Below are 17949 nucleotides of genomic sequence, written 5' to 3' on the forward strand. Positions count from 1 at the left end.
CTAAAAGATTTCAGTAAACAAATGTGGTTATAAAAGAGTTAGGAAAAAAATATCTAAAGTAGTGTTTGGTTGAAGGTTTATTTTGGGATTGATGGGAAAGTGTAAGTGGATATTGGAAAATACTACGTTTGGTTCAGGTTTTTTCAAAAAATACCAGGCAAATAAGATAGATGGGAAAATAACTTTTGTGTTGATTTTTGGATGAAATTCACTGTTACAGAATACCACTTGAGATGTGGTATTTTGAGATAACTGGGGAAGTGCAAAAACAGGTGCAAAGTTTTTTCCGAACATAGATTTTGCATATTTAAATAAATTTTCCTGGTAATATTTGTGTCAACCAAACAACTTTTTTTACATTTTTCTACCAAACTCATTTTTCAATCATTTCCCTATCAATTATATTTTTCTAGTAAAAAAAAATTTCTCCCGAACCAAACACTACCTAAATGCATCTTAAAAGAGTTATTACTATGAACGTAATCAACATGTGTAATCAATTTTTATGATTAGTTTTTAAAACGTATGTTCAAGATCATTTCATTATCTCCTCAGTCCTCACATCAATCTATGTCAACTACTAATGTCATAAAAGTGATTTTTTTTAAATTCCATTATTTTAATAATTCATTTGAAGCAAATCAGTGAGTATCCCTTCAACCCGAAAAGAAAAAGAGAGCAGCATAAATATGGAACTAATTCTGAGTCAAGTGCCATCAAATTAAACTTTCACCATAAAAATAACGCATTAGTTACTATTGAAGTAGCAATTTTATGCAGTGTTCTTAAACTCGACTCGGGTATCGACCCGGTCGGGATACTGGATCATTGGTCGGATCTGTGAGTCACTGATCGGACCAATTGACTCGGATATATATAGATATATAAAAATATATATAAATATGAATATATAAATTCAATTATATTCTTCATATCTAAAATGAATTGAATTTTTAAATAAGCTAAAAAACATGAAGCATAAATAAATAAAAATGCACGGTATTACTATGTCAATTTAAATTGCAACTCAAAATCCCCATAAACATACATCTCAATAACATTAAACTCATATTTTTCAAACATTAAAATGTCATAGGTCAAATTCTCTAATATATATTCCGCAAATTGTTTCAGTATTTGAAACTAAAATTTGAGGTCATTGTAGAAGAATATACTAGCAAATAAAATTACAAAGTTTTTAAAATGAGTTTCATATTTTTTTCTGATAAGATGAAATAGTTTTGGTTTTTTTTTTTTTTAATGCATGACCCGACCGGGTCACCGAATTTGACCGGATCGATGCATGATCAGTCCAATGTTTGATCCGAAATGATCTGATCACTAGTTCGCCAGGTCAGGTTGGGTTTTACAACAGTAATTTTACGTTCCTTACAAATGGGCGATCAAGCAAGGACTCATGTTAAAAATCTTACATGATATTATCATATAATTTTTTATCTCTTTTTTATAGATATTCACAAATTTTATTTGAACTCCATCTATTTTCAATCTGATGTAAAATTTAAACATTTCGCAATCAAATACATATTCTTTAAGAATTAAATTGATTTATTCTCTTTTTTAATTTTAAAGCAAAACAGGTGGTAGTGATTAGCAGCGAAGAAAGACTGTTGCACCGGTTCTGATTAGCTCATACAAGAAAACTTGACTTATAATTGGGCCTTAGACCCAAAATAGATAGGGCCTGGGCCGGTAATTTCACCTCAATGCAAAATTGGATCCGTAACCCGACCTGACCCAACAAGAAGTGGCTTCTCTTTCTCTTCTCTGTAATAAAACGCGAAGCTGATACTCTCAAAACCCTAGTTCTTCCACAACCAAACACAGCGAAATGGCTCCGAAGCAGCCAAGTACGGGTCTTTTTGTTGGATTGAACAAAGGACACGTTGTTACCAAGAAGGAGTTGCCTCCACGCCCCTCCGATCGCAAGGGGGTAAGTTTTATTTTTTATTTTTTATCAGGGCACAAATTTTAATGGCGCGCTTCATTTTAGATTCCAAATTCTTTAATGTTATAATTAGATAAACACTACAATCATTCATATATGGTGACTGTTATGTGTTCAGATTTTGCTTTATGTATTGGTTTCATATGAGAATCTGTTGAGTTCAGTTTGAGTTTATTGGATTTCTTATTAGGATATTAAGTTCCTTTAAGCTGCAATTACGTTGTGTCTACAATACATCTGCTTCTTCTTCTTCTTCTTCTTTTTTAAATTAAAAAAATCATTTTTGTTTTTCAATATATATGGGGAATGTTACAGTGACTATCATTTTAGGCTTACCACTTTTACTAGTTGTTTGATTACCATTGAATCAATTTAAAATCAATGTCAGTTAGTTCTTCCTCTTTTTCAGTAATTATTTCAAATTGATCGAGTTAGTAAGAGTAGTAAGTATAGCCGATATATATATATATATATATATATATGTGTGTGTATAGGATTTAACACCCTGATGTCAAATTTTGAAATTTGACACCAAATCCCAACCATTGATTTCTGCCAATCATTATTTATCATTTATTAGGAATTAAACTTATTAATTACTATCAATTCCCAATAAATGATAACTTGAGATTTGGTGTCAAATTTCAGTGTCAAAGGATCCTACTCCATATATATATAATTTGCTTCTTATTTACTAGGCTCATAAAGTGATGTTACTGTTGATGAAAAACTGAAAATAAAAAATTTAAATTCAAGCCATGTCTTTCTACATGCCAAATATTTTCGTGTTAATTAGCATTTTTCTATGCCAAAACCCAATAGTTTATGTTGTTAATATAATAACTGTTTATGGCCAGAGCTAAGAGAAGCTTAAAGTTTGAAGATTAGTATTTAGAAGCATATCTTTGCTAAGATGTCTTAAATGATTTTGAATGAAGTATATAATATACAGGAAAGAAGGAAATTGTTGAAGGGGTCTGCTACCTCTGTAGAAGTAATTTTGTTTTTGATATTCTGTGCTGTGCTTGCTTATCTTTTGTATGCCTCAAACAGAAAACAAGCAAGCGGGTGCACTTTGTAAGGAACCTCATTCGTGAGGTTGCTGGTTTTGCACCTTATGAGAAGCGTATCACTGAGTTGCTTAAGGTTGGAAAAGATAAGAGGGCTCTGAAAGTTGCCAAGAGAAAGCTCGGAACACATAAACGCGCAAAGAAGAAGCGTGAGGAGATGTCCAATGTTCTCCGAAAGATGAGGTTGCACTTCATTCTTTTTGTTAATGCATTACCATTTTGTTTTGTTAATCTTATTATTACTTCTTGAAAGTAGACTTCTTATGTTATTAATTGTGTGCAGGTCTGGTGGAGCTGGTGATAAGAAGAAGTAAGTTATATTTATTTCAATCCAGTTTCACAGGGTGGATCAATGTTTTGAAGGAAAAGCTGTCTTAGTTTTGTCTGGTTCAATTATTTATTGTACTTTTACTTCCAGAAATTGTCTTGTTTTGAGTATCTGATTTATGCAAAGTACCATGGTTTTATGTTGTGTTTTATTAGAAACGAGTTAACACCTTTTGCCCCTTTTACAAAACATATCCTTGTTCTGTATTTTTATGCAAACCTTCGAATGTTATGTGCAATAGTGCAACACAAAAATACACAGTTGTGTACAACTATTTATTTTGGTAGGTTTCTTGTTTTTTATCTGGCTTTAGTTTGAGATTAATGTGATGTTAATGTTGATGTTTTACTGATATTACTGGGTTAGTTGTATCAATGATTGGCCATACATTTACTACCCTAAAGGGGAATGCATGGCCAATATATATAACGTTTTATTATAGTATGTAAGTTTGGAGTATTCATTCTAACGTTCTAGTTAATTAAATTCATTAATATGTCGCTGCGAATTGTAGTAGCATAGAGGAAATTTTAAGAAATGTGAAGTAATAACAGATAGTATTTTTCATATATCTTCTCAACTACTTATGCTTCTTGAAGAGCTCGGAGAACTATAAAATAATCAGCACTTAAAAAAAGAAATCACTTTATATCTAACGATGTTTCGCAGTAAACCCTCGTCACACTGAGCAAAATCAACCTCCTTGAGCATAGAGGTTTCGTGCGAAATCCTTTCTATTGAATTCGAATGCTGGATACTTTCCTCGAACCTATTCATTAAGAAGCTTCTTATAAAGAGACTTTTTAAGTTGGTCATAATCCTCTTTTTTTAAGTTAAAAGATATTTTTAAGTTAAAGTTAAAAGAAAGAGCTTAAAAAAAATTAAAAGCTATTTGGTGATTATATAATTTTTTAATTTAAAAGTTACTTAAAAGTCTCAAATCTCATTTTAAGAAAAGTTGATAAGAGCTTACAAAAAGCTGTTGTTAGGAGTTTTTGGCTTTAATTTTCTTCTTCGTTATAAAAAAAAACTATTATTATAAAAACTTTTGTGAACACTTATTTGACCTAACTTCTATTTATAAGGAGAAGAGAAGTTGAAAAAAAAAAAAAGATCCAAATAAGCACTAAACATGCTTAAAAAAAAGAATAGCATTCAGGCTGATTATCCCGAAATTTGATCTTTGGTTAATTTATTTAACTTCACATGAACGAAATGAGCTACAGACATTTGAGCAATCTAGGCAATATGCTGAATTACAACAGATTATTCCTCAACTACAATTGCTACTGGTTTCAATTATACAAAACATGGCTTCACATGAATATATTGCCATATTCCAAAGGCAGTTCTTGGACGTTAGAACTGCCAATGTTCCTACATCATGTCTGGCACACGTGTCTATTGAAGCACTAGAAAAAGAAAAAACAAAAGTAAATTACAGTTTCGGCCAATCAACAACCAATAAGCTTGAAAAAAATATTGGAGGAGCAACAGAGATGGATCAGGTCTTGAACTTTTGGGTGAACTTTTGAGTGACTCTCTCAACCCCTTCTCTACAATCACCAGCAGCCCGCTTTGCACCTTCTTTGACAGCAAATCCAAGTTCAAGGGCACCTTGCTGCAACTCAATGGCTGACTTACCTGCCTTTGACATGACAGCTTCTCCTAATTCTTCAGCCTGTTTTCCTGTTTTGGATGCCCATTCCCTCAATTTTGATATAAATTGGGAAACCATGTGGATGATTTTGTCAATTGTATCTCTAGATTTCCCTCTGATATCTGCTGCCATTTTTTTGAGCTTGTCCAATAAGGTCTCAGCCCTGTCAACTGTTCCTTGAACTGAGAATTGCTCTCCAGCATTGAGCCATGTAACTCCAGCAGAGGACTCCTCACGTAGGTCATCACCAACTACCACTTTGATTCCATGCCTCTCCCAACGATCTCTAGCCTCCTCTAAGGCTCTTGCTTGTTCTCTTACTCGTTTGGCCTCATCCTCTGCCCATGCCCTGAGTCCAAGAATTAACATAAACATATTTGAAATCATTTAATCAGATACTAATAAGCTCAGAACTATGATTTTATTACTGGACAATACAAGAGGCAAACATGAGTTTTTTATGAACTGTTTCATTTAACTGTATAAGAAACATCTGTCAAAAGGAATTAGCCTCACAGAAGGACTTAATGTAACTGTGGTGCCAAGAACATTAGCATCACAAATTCAAGTAGATCTAGATAAAATGTGGACTACAAATAAATTTGGAAGCAGTTAAGATAGTACTTAATTGTTGCACTAAAAAATGCATGCAATGGCAGAAAGGACCACACATATGGTGATCATTGGTGTAATCAACATATTATTGGTGTCAGGAAGCTGTGTAATTAGTTTTATTTTTCATGCTTCATGAATTCATTTATTTCTGAACATGCGCGGTAGTTGGCCAAGCATATCCCAGTAATGACCATGGTTGCTGCGATGTGAGGCTATGAATAGCTCATGGGCTTGATTTTGTTATTTTTAGAAATGATACATGCGGACCTGTCAGATTTCAGTTTAATTTTATTATTTCTCTTATTGGGAGTTACGACACCTTTCAAATTACCACAGCCACATATTGATGGGGAGCTACAGAATAATTATTTATTTCAATCCCATCCCCTGGCAAAATGTGAAGAAAAAAATACATTTGCCTTTGCCGCATCATCACTGCTTTCACCATTTCTATGAAACCAAAATTGAAAGCTGATCTAGTTTAGTTTCCTTTAAAAAAATTATGATTTTACCTGGCCATGGACAAGGCTTTTCGTTCAACCTCTAGCTCATACTGTAAACGGCCAATCTCCTTGTTTTCAACTTCTGCTTGATCCCGAAGCTTGCTAATCCTCTCTTTCTCATATGCTACTTCCACCTTGTTATTCATAAGGCTTTGCAATTGATCCTCAACCTCATGTCTTAAGTTTGAAAAAACCTCCATTTCTGATTCAATAGCAGCCCGTTCCTTCATCAGGGCAATATTATCTTCTTCTCTCTCAGCTCTTAACCTTTCCAACTCAAGTCTAGCCTCTTCAGCCATTCTCTCAACAGCATTGATCTTTTCCCTCTCTATGTAAAGCTCCTTCTCAAAACTTGCATTGATATCCTTCTCAACTTGAGCTACTAAAGCAGTATGTGCAGCAACAGCATTTTCAGCAATAGATTCTGCTTCAATGCGCGCAAGCTCTTCACTAACAATGTCAGAAGCATCTCCAGTAGCAAGGGCAATAGCTGCTTGGGCTTTTGTTACTGGTTTATCTGGCTGGAACAATCGTGTATAACCTTGAATACCCCACCCCCCCAAAAAAATAAATAAATAAATAAACCGAAGAATAAGTGGAAACTGAAAAACAAAAGCAGATTAGAAATAACTGGGAGAAAAGAAGGAATAACAGAGAAAGAAACTTATTAGAAAAACAAATGAAGATTCACTGTAAAGCAAATGGTTAATTTTTTTTTATAAGAGTTACAAAGAGAATATGAATTACCAAATGCAAGAGCTATTATTCCCTGCTCCCCAGCAGATAGGTCAGCTACTAATGCAGGGCATGCATTGGGATGTATCTTATCAGTGTCTATAAAACCAGAAAGTCGGTACAGCATCTGCCCATCAGTCATTGGATTTGACAAATACATTTATCAGTTCAATGCATTGAGAATTAAGAAGATAGCTTAAGCATATAAGACAAAGCAATGAGTTGAACAACCTTTCTGTCAGCTTCAGGAAGCTGTCTTTTCTCTAGGGCCATTTTCCAACTGACAAGATCCTGACGTGATAAAGGGCTGCAGAAATTAATATAGGAGAGAAGGGACATCACAATTGTAGCCTATGCCATATAAATTTACAAGCATATCTCAAACAGAAGGCAATGCAACTATGCACACTATCTACGAAAAAATAAAGATGAAATATTACAAGTCTTACATTTAAAAAAAATGGAGAATTGCAATAATTTTGAATGATGACTGCACTGCTGCAGAGAGAGAGAGAGAGAGAAAGTAACCACAAATCAGATATCCAAATTCAGTAAGAATACCTTTCAGGGGAGAAGTAAGATGGGCTATTGTCTTCATCAGCAGACAACTGTTGGTCACTTCTTGAAAGCCTGCTTTCAATAAGTCCAGCTTCTGCCAAGCCTGAAAATCAATATTCTTTAGACATTATATGCATATACCAACAGGTTATATTGTTAAAAAAACAATTATTGTGTCCAGTTCTGACCTTGAATGGAAGAAAAATCAGGGTCCTCAGGGGTAACATCATCAAATGCAAGCTCAGTAACATTGCCTATGTACATAGCAGGATATACTTTCGAAATTGTGTTCCTAAAAAGTAACCAGAAAGGCACATGTAATGCCATATATTACATGCGTAAGAAGTAGATAACCTTGTTTACATCTTGTTATTCACATCACATGCAGACAGAAGAAATTAAACTACTACCTTGAAAGAGCACTGCTAGCAGACACCAACCAGCGAGCATATTCACGACGTGTGCATAAATCACCAGGTTGAACATCAGGCTCAATAACCTGAGGATGTAACAATTTTCAAGTGAACAATAGCAACCGTTTGTTAATGATCAGACTAACACATATTTACAAATATCCAAACTAAATCAGGAAAATCTTTATGAAGAGTATGCTTTCATGAGCATCTTTCAGTAGCTCTTTAATTACATACATCTCGATTTGCTAAAATAATGCTTGACCATCCCTTCAGTGAAAGCAAGCATAAAGCTAAAAGAAATTATCAACTTCAGTTGTTTTCTAGTTACTTCAACAGTAAGAAAGATTATTTCTTCCAGCAAATCTTCGACCATAAGATAGACGTTATGGCTTAGTACCACATCACAGCAAACAAATAAGCTCAAGTTTAAGTGAGTACACTCATGGTAAATTTGGGGATTTTGAATTTGGGTATCTTCCGTACTTAATGATGTTTTGTTGAATACTTGGATTACAATTACTTTATAGTTATTTTGATTATATGTTGTGAGTAATTAGATTCTTCTGAATTGATTTAAAAAACAAGTAGTGTTTCAAAAAAAAATTGTAATCTTGAAACATGCAAATGAGAGCAAATAATTACCTTTAAAACTTGCAATGCAGCTAATGCTTGCCCCTGAACCTGATCAACAACTGCAGGAACCAAAACCTTTCCAGGTAGCACCTGTACAGCTGCAGAAACTACTGATGGAGCGGGAATGCCAGGGGCAGAGAAAACAGATCCAGACTTTGGAGATTCAGATCTAACTTTATTAACCTCATTATTATAGTTCCCAACCTGCTCATCTACCAGTTCATTGGCTGATGATGATATAGATGATTTTCTAAACAGGTCATTTCCAGGAATGCTCTGCTCTTCAAAGGATGACTTATTTCCCTCACCTGAGACAAGTGGAATTTTGTTCAGGTCAAGATTTTCTTTGTTTGAATTAGAAGCTGATAGAACATTCCCTTGATCATCTTCAGTAAAAAACTTAGGATCTGAAATTGTGTTATTTGACTCAGGATTGACCACAATATTGGCAATTTCAGTCTCATTATCAGCATCTAAACTAGAAGATGTTTTGGAAATACCGGAACTTCTACTGCCACTAGAACTGCTTATTTCATCTTGGTTCTCAGTCTTAAGCTGTAGTGGCTTAGCATCGGAGTTGGGCATGTTTCCTGGTTCAACATTGAAGAGGTTCTCTTTAAGTTCAGCAGTTGATTCTGCTGAATCTACATCAGGGTTGCTATCAAAGTCTCTAAATCCATTAGCATTAAAAGAATTAACAGCATTTTCCGACTCAAATGGCATTGGGCTTTCACTGGGAGCAACTAACTTGTCATCAAGAGCTGATTCATGTTGTAAGTCTTCTGGAACAGATATATGTTTAGTGGCATCATCAATACCATTGGAGGTGTTTTTACTATCATATACCAACTGGAATCCTAAATCAGAATCATCAACAATTCTATGATCACTGTGAATATTATCACACTCAGGAGATGAATAATCCCTGGATACATCTACCTGACCTTCCATTTTATCATTTCCTTGCTCCACCTCCACCGTGTTACCAGCATTTACTTGTTCTGTACTTTCATCATTATGGTTATCAGAAGACAAAAGCACCTCCTGCTGCGTAGTCAAGGGCTTCATTTCTTGCTGTGGTCCTGTATCCAGCCATACAAATTCCAATTTCCAATAGAGAAATTTTGAAGTTAAAACACACAGAAGGTAAATCAGTTCATACAAATGCAGGAAATCCCAGTTACACCCAACTTCTATCACATGAGAGAAGCAAACAAAGATTACTTACTGGAACCAGTTCGTTTGCTGAGAGATAAGGCAGCAAAGGTAAGACCTGAAAGAAGAAGTACTCCAGCCACTCCTACTCCCACAACTCCTGAAAGCAAGCTACTTCAAAAGTGTTATTAAGTAATGTGGAATTGCTAACACTAACAATTAACAAAACACATCATTTTCAGTAACTCTCGTCCTCAAACCATGTTTGTTAATACTAACATCCAATCCAATAACCCAATAAAAACAAGTTCAGCCATGAATGAAAGTCCATCAAATTTCAACTTCCAAAATTTCCTCAATCATAAAAACAAAAAAGGGCAACCTCAATTAATAATAAAAATAATAAAATTGTTGAAATTAAACGAAAAAGCTTCAATCAGTTCAGTTGACTCAACAATTGGGATACTTCAAGTTATTTCATATTTTTTCTTAGCAAAATCTAAAAAAAAAAACAGACAATTAATAATTTTTTTTACCAATAAAACAACACAAAAACATAAAATTAAACTAATTCTCATCATTCTTCGACAAGAACTAGAATTTCAAGAACCATACTCACCTCCATATGATTCCTTTTTTTGGGAGTTTTTGGGCTCGTCCCCACCCCCGGAATCGGACCAACCCGACAACGCGTCGACCTTAGGATTCGACCCGACCCATTCCGACCCGGTTCCGTTTTGCGCAGCGCAGAGAAGGCGAACCCGAGGGTTGAAATTGGGTAGCCGAGAGTGCAGAGTGAGGGGGAATTTCCTGCCATTGAAGGCCAATCGAAGCTGAAGAGAGGTCGGGGAGCACGTGGGCACAATGATGGAAGCCATGAAAGGTTGCTCTTTTTTGCAGTGAGGGAAGAAGAGAGAGAAAGAAGGAAAAAAGTAAGAAATAGTGGATAAATGGTGATTATAAGAAGGGTGTGATTTTTGTTTTGTAGTGTGTCATAAGGGAAACAGAATGTACCTCAGATTCTGAACTGTTAGGAAATTTTTTATATTTGAGTTTCAAAATTAATAGGTTTTAGAGATTGAGTAAATTTTTGGGACTACAATATTAAAAAGAAGAAGTATTTATATTTTTAAATAATATAAAATTTTATTATTTTAAGTGAGAAAAAAATATATACAATTAAAATGATGAGAAGAATATGAGAAATTTTTTAATTTAAGTTTTAAATAAAAAATTAATTTTAACTAAAATAATCCTCTTATTTAAGAAGTAAAAAATAAATGAAATTTTAAATGATAGAAGAGTAGGTAGATAAATGTTCTTTTAGTAAGTGATGGAGTGAATTTTTCTTCCTATGACATTATTAAAAATGTTTTTTTTTTTTGGTAATCTATTAAAAATGATTTTCAAATAATGATTCATTATTCAACGAACGAAATTTTGGGCCCAAAAGTGTCTAAGAGTGTGTTTGGTTGAAGGATTTTAAAAAGATAGATGGGCAAATTAGAAGTGAGATTGTATGGCAACCATGTTTGGTTGAACCGATTCCACAGTTGCCTACCTAAATCATTATGTTAGGTGACCAATTTGCATGTCTATTTCGATCGATTTAGCCGGCCAAATAATCCCACTTCAGATGTGGTATTGCTTTGTATCTACCTATTTGCTCACATTGTAACATAACCAGATGACCAGGTACCCTCTATTAAGTGTGCGAAAGTGAAAATCTCAGTACCAAGGGAAGGTGAAGGAAGGGAAAAGAACAATGAAGAAGGGAACAATATTGAATGGGAACAGTTAAGGGAAGAAGCAACATCAGTAGCAGCTGCTCTACTTGGAGCTCGAAGTGCAAGAAAACGTTACATTGGGGTGCGCCAAAGATCTTCAGGGAGATGGGTGGCTGAGATCAAAGACACCATTCATAACATTAGACTATGGTTAGGTACTTATGACACTGCTGAAGATGCTGCTAGAGCTTATGATGAAGCAGCTCGTTTGCTTCGTGGTGCTAACACTCACACAAATTTCTTTCATTCCCACTAACCACTATGATCAAGAAACCATACCAGAACCAGAACCAAGACCCCATTTTTTTCACCAAATAGAAGAAGCCAACTTCGGAAATTTTCTAGACATTGCAGGAAATGGGACTGTTGCAGCAAGTTATGATGATGGCAGTATGGTTCTTCTGACACTACTACTTATGACTATAGTGGAACCAATGGAGAAAAGTTTAACCAAGACGGTTGTGGAGAGGATTTTACACTGGAGTATCATTGTGCTAACAATGTTGATGATGGAAACAATCAGATTGTGAGGCGTAAAGGAGAATTTGTAGACTGTGATGTTGGGCTCAATGAGTTTAAAACATGGTTATTTTGGTAATAACCATCTTTTTTTCCATCTATATTTTACCTACATCCAAACATAGACTTTATAAATGTTACCTAATTTGCCCGGTAAAATATTTTCCAACCAAACAACTTTTTTTTACATTTTCCTACCAAACTCACTTTCCAACCATTTCCCTATGTATATCATTTTCCTATTATTCATAAAATTTCTCCTCAACCAAATGCCTTCTAAAGAGAAACGAATGATTAGTATTGTGTCTCTTACATAGGATTGGTTAGCGATTAGGAATTTGAATAAATTGTATTAAATAAATTATGTATTTAATTCTCATTCGTATTAAAAAAGTATCTCTTAATGTCATTTACATATTTACATGTGAAAAAAGGAAGTTCAGAACAAAATCCGGACCAGTTCGGGTCAAGCATTGGATCAATCATGCATCGACCTGGTCAAAATTCGAACAAAATCGGCCAAACCCGGTGACCCGATCGGGTCATGCATTTAAAAAAACCAAAATTGATTTTGTCATAAAAAATGTAGAACTCATTTTAATTTTTTTTTGTAATCTTATTTGCTAGTATACTCTTCTATAATGACCTCAAATTTCAGCTTCTAATACTGAAGCAATTTGTGGAATAATAAATTAAGATATTGTGACATATGTTATTTTTAATGTAGTTGAATTTGAAAAATATGAGTTCAATGTCATTAAGAGGTATGTTTAGAAGGATTTTGAGTTGCAATTTAAATTGACATAGTAATAGCATGTTTTTTAGCTTATTTAATGAATCTTGTTTAATTCATTTTAGATATGAAGAATATAATTGAATTTATATGTTCATAATTAAATATATTTTTATATATCTATATATATCCGGGTCAACCGGTCCGACCAATGACTTGATGACCCAGTACCCCGACCGGGTCGATGCCCGAGACGGGTTTAATAACACTGGCTTTCACTTTGAATTAATTATCCTTTTATGATTTCTTTTATTAGTTATATTTTATGATTTTGTCCATTCAAGAACACGGCTACAAATTTTGATTCATTTGTCTAATTTACCCATCTTAAAAATTTCAATAAATCATTCTTTGTGACCTGAGGCCCAGCTAGCTAAACACTTACATGGTCGTGTCATTGCCTTTCATGTCAAAATTTTCCATCTTAAAAGGTTGGAGCACAGAACAGTTCTCTTGGTGCTCTTGAAACTTCCCTTTTACTATTTTTTTGCCATCATTTTTTAAATCCCTTATAGAGTTTCTTTTCCCATCAATAAATCATTTGTAGCTTGAAGTGTGCCATTGTTGGTGATGTGTTGGGACTATTTGTTCATAATTTAGCATCTGCATTGAAAAGTTTGATTATTGTTTTTTATGCAAGTTGTAGTTAATTTTTCTTGTCTTAATTCCTTTCAATGGGAAGACGGAAATAAGATAAAAGACAAGAAGGAGAAAATAAAGAAAGGGGGAATTGAAGAGGAAAAAGACTAAAAAGAGACTATCTGACACATAGGAATAACAACGAGTTTAACATTCCACCCTGCTTATAGCTTTTCTTCATTCTGTCCTAAGATACACTGTCCGTCAATCTATATCCCACTCTATAAGTCTTGTTTAACTACCTTTTCCCAGGTAAGTTTCGGTCTACCTCTACCTTTTTTTGTGTCGAGCTCTTGGTAAGTAAATTTTGTTTTTACAGGAGCATCCAGGGGTCGTCTCATTACATGCCCAAACCACCTCAATCTATGTTTCCTCATCTTCTCAGTTACCGGCACTACTTCTACCTTTCGTCGAATATCTTCATTTCTTATCTTATCCATCCTCGTATACCCACACATTCATCTTAACATCCTCATTTCAGCTACTCCCATTTTATGCTCGTGTTACCTATGTGCTGGCTTTAACACCCCGTGTATACCCGGTAATGTTATCATACTATCGTATTAAGCTGCGCTTAATTAAAAAATGCAGAATATCTTTTTCTTTTCATTTATGACGTCATTATACTTAGCCAAGTTGATTACTTAATCAATTTCATAAAATACCGCTGTATGTAAATTGCAATAAGACATCTAACTGAAATACCTTAAAATATAGATATAATGAGTATCTAAGTCACGACATTACAACACGTAATCCGGACAATATCCTGATACATTATTACAACTCCAGATAAAACAAGACATAAACAAGTCTAAGTGGCATGGACAATCCCCATGCTCACCAATCAACAGCATAATCAACCAGGTCTCAACATAATAATCCATGAACTGAAGCTAAAAGCATAAGACAGTAAACAGGATCCAGCATCAAACATAGCAGCATAAACATGCAACATCTATCAGCTAAGCTCTGGCCTCCTGCCACTAGAGGTCTCAACCCCCGCATTACCTGAACCTGAAATAAGCATTCCCCAAACGTGGGGTGAGATCTCTAAACCAGAAATCTCAGTAAGACAAGGGGTCCTCAAGGATCTTCCACCCCAAGCTCACTTACATGTGCAATATAAGTTCCAAAACTATGCAGTGCAACAGATATTCATGCCATGTGTGTTTAATACTATTCTACTGGCCAGAGAAATGCAGGAATACGTCTATTACCCACACGTAGTACAAGGAACACCGCTTGCACCTCACCCACAGCCTCACCATCTTGTATGTACCATATACTCAGGCTTACCGTATAGGTGGAACACCACATGCATATCATAAAGGCACTAGCATATAACAACTCAATAGCATTTCCAAAACATCAAAAGCATGTAACACAGCATGCATATAACCATACCCCCATGGGACATGGTGGAACCACAACTTGGCTAAACCGAGGACACAAAAGCTTACCTTGCAAGCTAACACCCAAAGCCAAGAGTCCACAGCTCAAAGTCCAAACACAGTAGAATCATAATCTGATATGGACCAACAATATATCAACAATCATACTCTACAAGTATACAACATAAAGACAACGCCTTTTCATTACGTTTTACGTCTTAAGGCTTCTCACCAAGCCATAAGCCCTTAATCATATGATTCTGACTTACATTCATTAATTACAGAAGTTCAACTTCCTCAAACTAGTGTCCACAAACCCATAGATCAGTTCTGGATGAACAGTACGCTACTGTTCCTCGTAAACCCAGAATATCTGGATATTCCTCGGGGGCATATCCGGATATCCAATATCCGGATATCTCTCTGGCAATAACCGGATATCAATATCCGGATATCCAAATCCCCATATCTAGATCCTCATATCCGGATATCCAATATCCGAATATTTTACGAGCAGATATCTGGATATTTCGCGACAGAATGCAGTTTCTCCATTTCGCGAAGATATCTTTCCAAGGTTCCACTTTTAACACTTCCAGAAGTTTAAACATGCATATTAAGGTCCATTTAGGTTCAAATGACAGTTGGTTACATGTTTACCTCATTAAACATACCAAGACACCTCTTTTACTCATCAAAACACATGATCAAGGTTGGTACAACTTACCAAACTCCAAAACAGAGGAAGAAAGGCTCTTGGAGCTCTCAAATCTGCCTCCAAGGTTCAGACCTCCAAAGAATACGAAAATGGTGCTCAATACTTGGTTTATCTTCACAAAGATGGACACTTGGAGCTTCAACCACCAAGACTGAGGCTCCAACACTACAACCCACCAACACAGCCCCCTCTCAAGAACAACACAACCACCAAAACTCAGAAACAAAGCCTCATACCCACTCCCAATCACACACCCAAATGTTTACTCCACAAAAGAGAAGAAGAATTGGAAGAAAAGGTCACAAACCCTCACAATGGTGAAGAGACCAAGAAGCAAGGCTCAAGGCTGGTCAGCCACTCTCAATTCTCACGTAGGAAATATAGTTACCTAGGGTTTTGAGCCTAACATGAGTATATATAGTCACTTAACCAATTAACACACAGTATTAACTTTAATTGCTACGCTTACCATTTTAATCCCAAACTCAGGATTCTTAACCTACTCAATTTTACAAGAATTATCATATTTTTCTTATAATTTTCGGAACACCTTTCCGATACGCGCTTTTTATAGCCAGTACCATATTCTGGCACCAGTTCTCATTATTTTAACTTGAAACTCGTTTTACAAGTCCTACATATTATTCTAGTAATTATCATGCACTTATTATAATTTTTCTGGATACTTTTTCGGTACGCATTTATACCGACTAGCAGAACCGGTATCTGCACTTTTCTTCCGAAAAGTGACTTTCAGCATTCTTAATCACTTATCATAATTATTAAAGCCTCTTAATAATTATTAGGTTCAATTATGGAATTATTTCCTAAATTAACATCATTAATTAATTAATTTCCTTAATTAACGGTGCGGGTTCTTACATTCACCCCACCTTTTTAGGATTTTGTCCTCAAAATCAGAAAACATACCTGTCTCGAAACTCGGGGTACTGCCGGAGAAGCTTGTCCTCACGCTCTCAAGTACACTCCTCAGGAGTTCTTCCGGTACACTGCATTTTGACCATCGGAATGACCTTGCTCCTCAGCTGCTTCTCGCCACGATCGAGAATCTGGAGTGGTTCGACGGGAGTCTTTAGGTTCTCCCGAACTTCCACATCATCAGGTTGCACCACGTGTGAAGGATCTGTTATGTACTTCCGAAGCTGAGACACGTGAAACACGTCGTGAATGTTGGTCAAGTTCGGAGGCAAGGCAAGCCGATAGGCAACTGGTCCTACTTTACCAATGATCTGGTATGCCCAATATATCGCGGGCTCAGCTTCCTCACTCCGAGTGCCCGACCAACACCGGTGACAGGTGAAAGTCTCACAAACACGTGCTCACCCTCACTGAACTCCAGTGGACGATGCTTGACATCATAGTAGCTCTTCTGGCGATTCTGCGCCTGCTTCAACTTTTTACGGATAATCTGGATCTGTTGGGTGGTATCTTGGACAAATTCCAAGCCAAATAGCTCTTTGTCCCCAACTTCAGACCAACAAGTAGGAGTCTGACACCTCCTACCATACAGTGCTGCATAGGGCGCTATGCCCAGGCTAGCATGAAAGTTGTTGTTGTACGAAAATTCAACCAACGGAAGGTACCTATCCCATGCCGAGCCCTGCTCCAACGTGCAAGCCCGCAACATATCCTCCAAGGTCTGGATGGTCCTCTCAGTTTGAGCGTGATAGGCAGTACTCAATCTCAACTGCGTACCAAAAGCCTCCTACAGCGCCTCCCAGAACCGAGATGTGAACTTCGGGTCCCTATCGCTGATGATACTCTCGAGCACCCCGTGAAGCCTCACAATCTCGCGAACTTAAAGCTTGGCTAACTGCTCTGTAGTGAAGCTCATCTTCACTGGAAGAAAATGGGCAGACTTCGTCAGTTTGTCCACAATGACCCAGATAGAGTCACAACCCGCCTGAGTCTTCGGCAATCCCACCACGAAGTCCATGAAAATACCTTTCCACTTCCACTGTGGTACTTCAAGAGGTTGAAGCTCACCAGACAGTTTCTGATGTTCGATCTTAACCTTCTGGCAAACCAAACACTTGGACACAAAGACATCAACATCTTTCTTCATGCCCGGCCACCAGAAGTTCTTCTTCAGGTCTTGGTACATCTTAGTCGCACCAGGGTGGATAGAAAACTGGCCCTTATGGGCTTCTGCCATAACGGACCTCGAGGAACCACGATCCTCTGTTGAAACAAAAGAAGTCCATCATCATTCCAAGACACATCGTCTTGGTTCTTCACATAATCCAGATACTCTCTCTGAACTCTTGCCTCTTTGATCTTTTCTAACAGCTCGTTCACAACGTCTGCTGCTTCCATCTCGAGAAGTGCACTCCCACACGGAGTGGTCACTGCCAGGTTTCGGAACTTCTCAACCACATCAAAAAAACCAAGTAACAAACTGGATGAGCTCCCGGGTTTTCGGCTCAAAGCATCAGC

General features: G+C 36.2%; 3 protein-coding genes across 5 annotated transcripts; 2 read left to right on the forward strand and 1 right to left on the reverse strand.

Annotated features, from left to right (window-relative positions):
• Positions 1-1810: 1810 nt before the first annotated feature.
• On the forward strand, positions 1811-3719 carry LOC133296029 (large ribosomal subunit protein eL36x-like). Of its 2 annotated transcripts, none has more exons than XM_061494984.1 (3): positions 1811-1954; positions 3023-3225; positions 3323-3719. In XM_061494984.1, the coding sequence occupies exons 1-3, from the start codon at positions 1853-1855 to the stop codon at positions 3351-3353; spliced, it is 336 nt and encodes a 111-aa protein (XP_061350968.1). In that variant the 5' UTR covers positions 1811-1852; the 3' UTR covers positions 3354-3719. The 2 variants fall into 2 exon arrangements, with proteins under 2 accessions (XP_061350968.1, XP_061350967.1); XM_061494983.1 differs by having other exon boundaries at positions 3023-3222.
• An 823-nt stretch (positions 3720-4542) lies between these two features.
• LOC133296023 (uncharacterized) lies at positions 4543-10550 on the reverse strand. Of its 2 annotated transcripts, none has more exons than XM_061494973.1 (10): positions 10262-10550; positions 9716-9802; positions 8497-9569; positions 7849-7937; positions 7627-7730; positions 7442-7541; positions 7112-7187; positions 6893-7007; positions 6155-6686; positions 4543-5376 (listed from the first exon to the last, which is right to left on the reverse strand). In XM_061494973.1, the coding sequence occupies exons 1-10, from the start codon at positions 10518-10520 to the stop codon at positions 4872-4874; spliced, it is 2940 nt and encodes a 979-aa protein (XP_061350957.1). In that variant the 5' UTR covers positions 10521-10550; the 3' UTR covers positions 4543-4871. The 2 variants fall into 2 exon arrangements, with proteins under 2 accessions (XP_061350957.1, XP_061350958.1); XM_061494974.1 differs by having other exon boundaries at positions 9716-9813; positions 10262-10384.
• Positions 10551-11136: 586 nt separating this feature from the next.
• Positions 11137-11685, forward strand: LOC133296022 (ethylene-responsive transcription factor ERN1-like). The gene is made up of 2 exons (XM_061494972.1): positions 11137-11215; positions 11330-11685. The coding sequence occupies exons 1-2, from the start codon at positions 11137-11139 to the stop codon at positions 11683-11685; spliced, it is 435 nt and encodes a 144-aa protein (XP_061350956.1).
• Positions 11686-17949: the final 6264 nt, after the last annotated feature.

Source organism: Gastrolobium bilobum, unplaced genomic scaffold, assembly GCF_033153095.1.
Source record: "Gastrolobium bilobum isolate Gb01-03AN ecotype WA unplaced genomic scaffold, APGP_CSIRO_Gbil_v1 utg48939, whole genome shotgun sequence".
NCBI classification, from domain to species: domain Eukaryota; kingdom Viridiplantae; phylum Streptophyta; class Magnoliopsida; order Fabales; family Fabaceae; genus Gastrolobium; species Gastrolobium bilobum.

Excerpts from the sequence above, each read along its gene's own strand:
- LOC133296029 (XM_061494984.1), top strand. The coding sequence starts at position 1,853 with ATGGCTCCGAAGCAGCCAAGTACGGGTCTTTTTGTTGGATTGAACAAA. Across the intron at positions 1,955-3,022 it reads GCCCCTCCGATCGCAAGGGG|AAAACAAGCAAGCGGGTGCA; the intron begins GTAAGTTTTATT and ends TGCCTCAAACAG. Across the intron at positions 3,226-3,322 it reads GTTCTCCGAAAGATGAGGTT|GTCTGGTGGAGCTGGTGATA; the intron begins GCACTTCATTCT and ends AATTGTGTGCAG.
- LOC133296023 (XM_061494973.1), bottom strand. The coding sequence starts at position 10,520 with ATGGCTTCCATCATTGTGCCCACGTGCTCCCCGACCTCTCTTCAGCTT. Across the intron at positions 7,938-8,496 it reads CTGCATTGCAAGTTTTAAAG|GTTATTGAGCCTGATGTTCA; the intron begins GTAATTATTTGC and ends TTACATCCTCAG. Across the intron at positions 7,008-7,111 it reads TTCCTGAAGCTGACAGAAAG|ATGCTGTACCGACTTTCTGG; the intron begins GTTGTTCAACTC and ends ACTGATGGGCAG.
- LOC133296022 (XM_061494972.1), top strand. The coding sequence starts at position 11,137 with ATGGGCAAATTAGAAGTGAGATTGTATGGCAACCATGTTTGGTTGAAC. Across the intron at positions 11,216-11,329 it reads TTGCCTACCTAAATCATTAT|ATGACCAGGTACCCTCTATT; the intron begins GTTAGGTGACCA and ends TAACATAACCAG.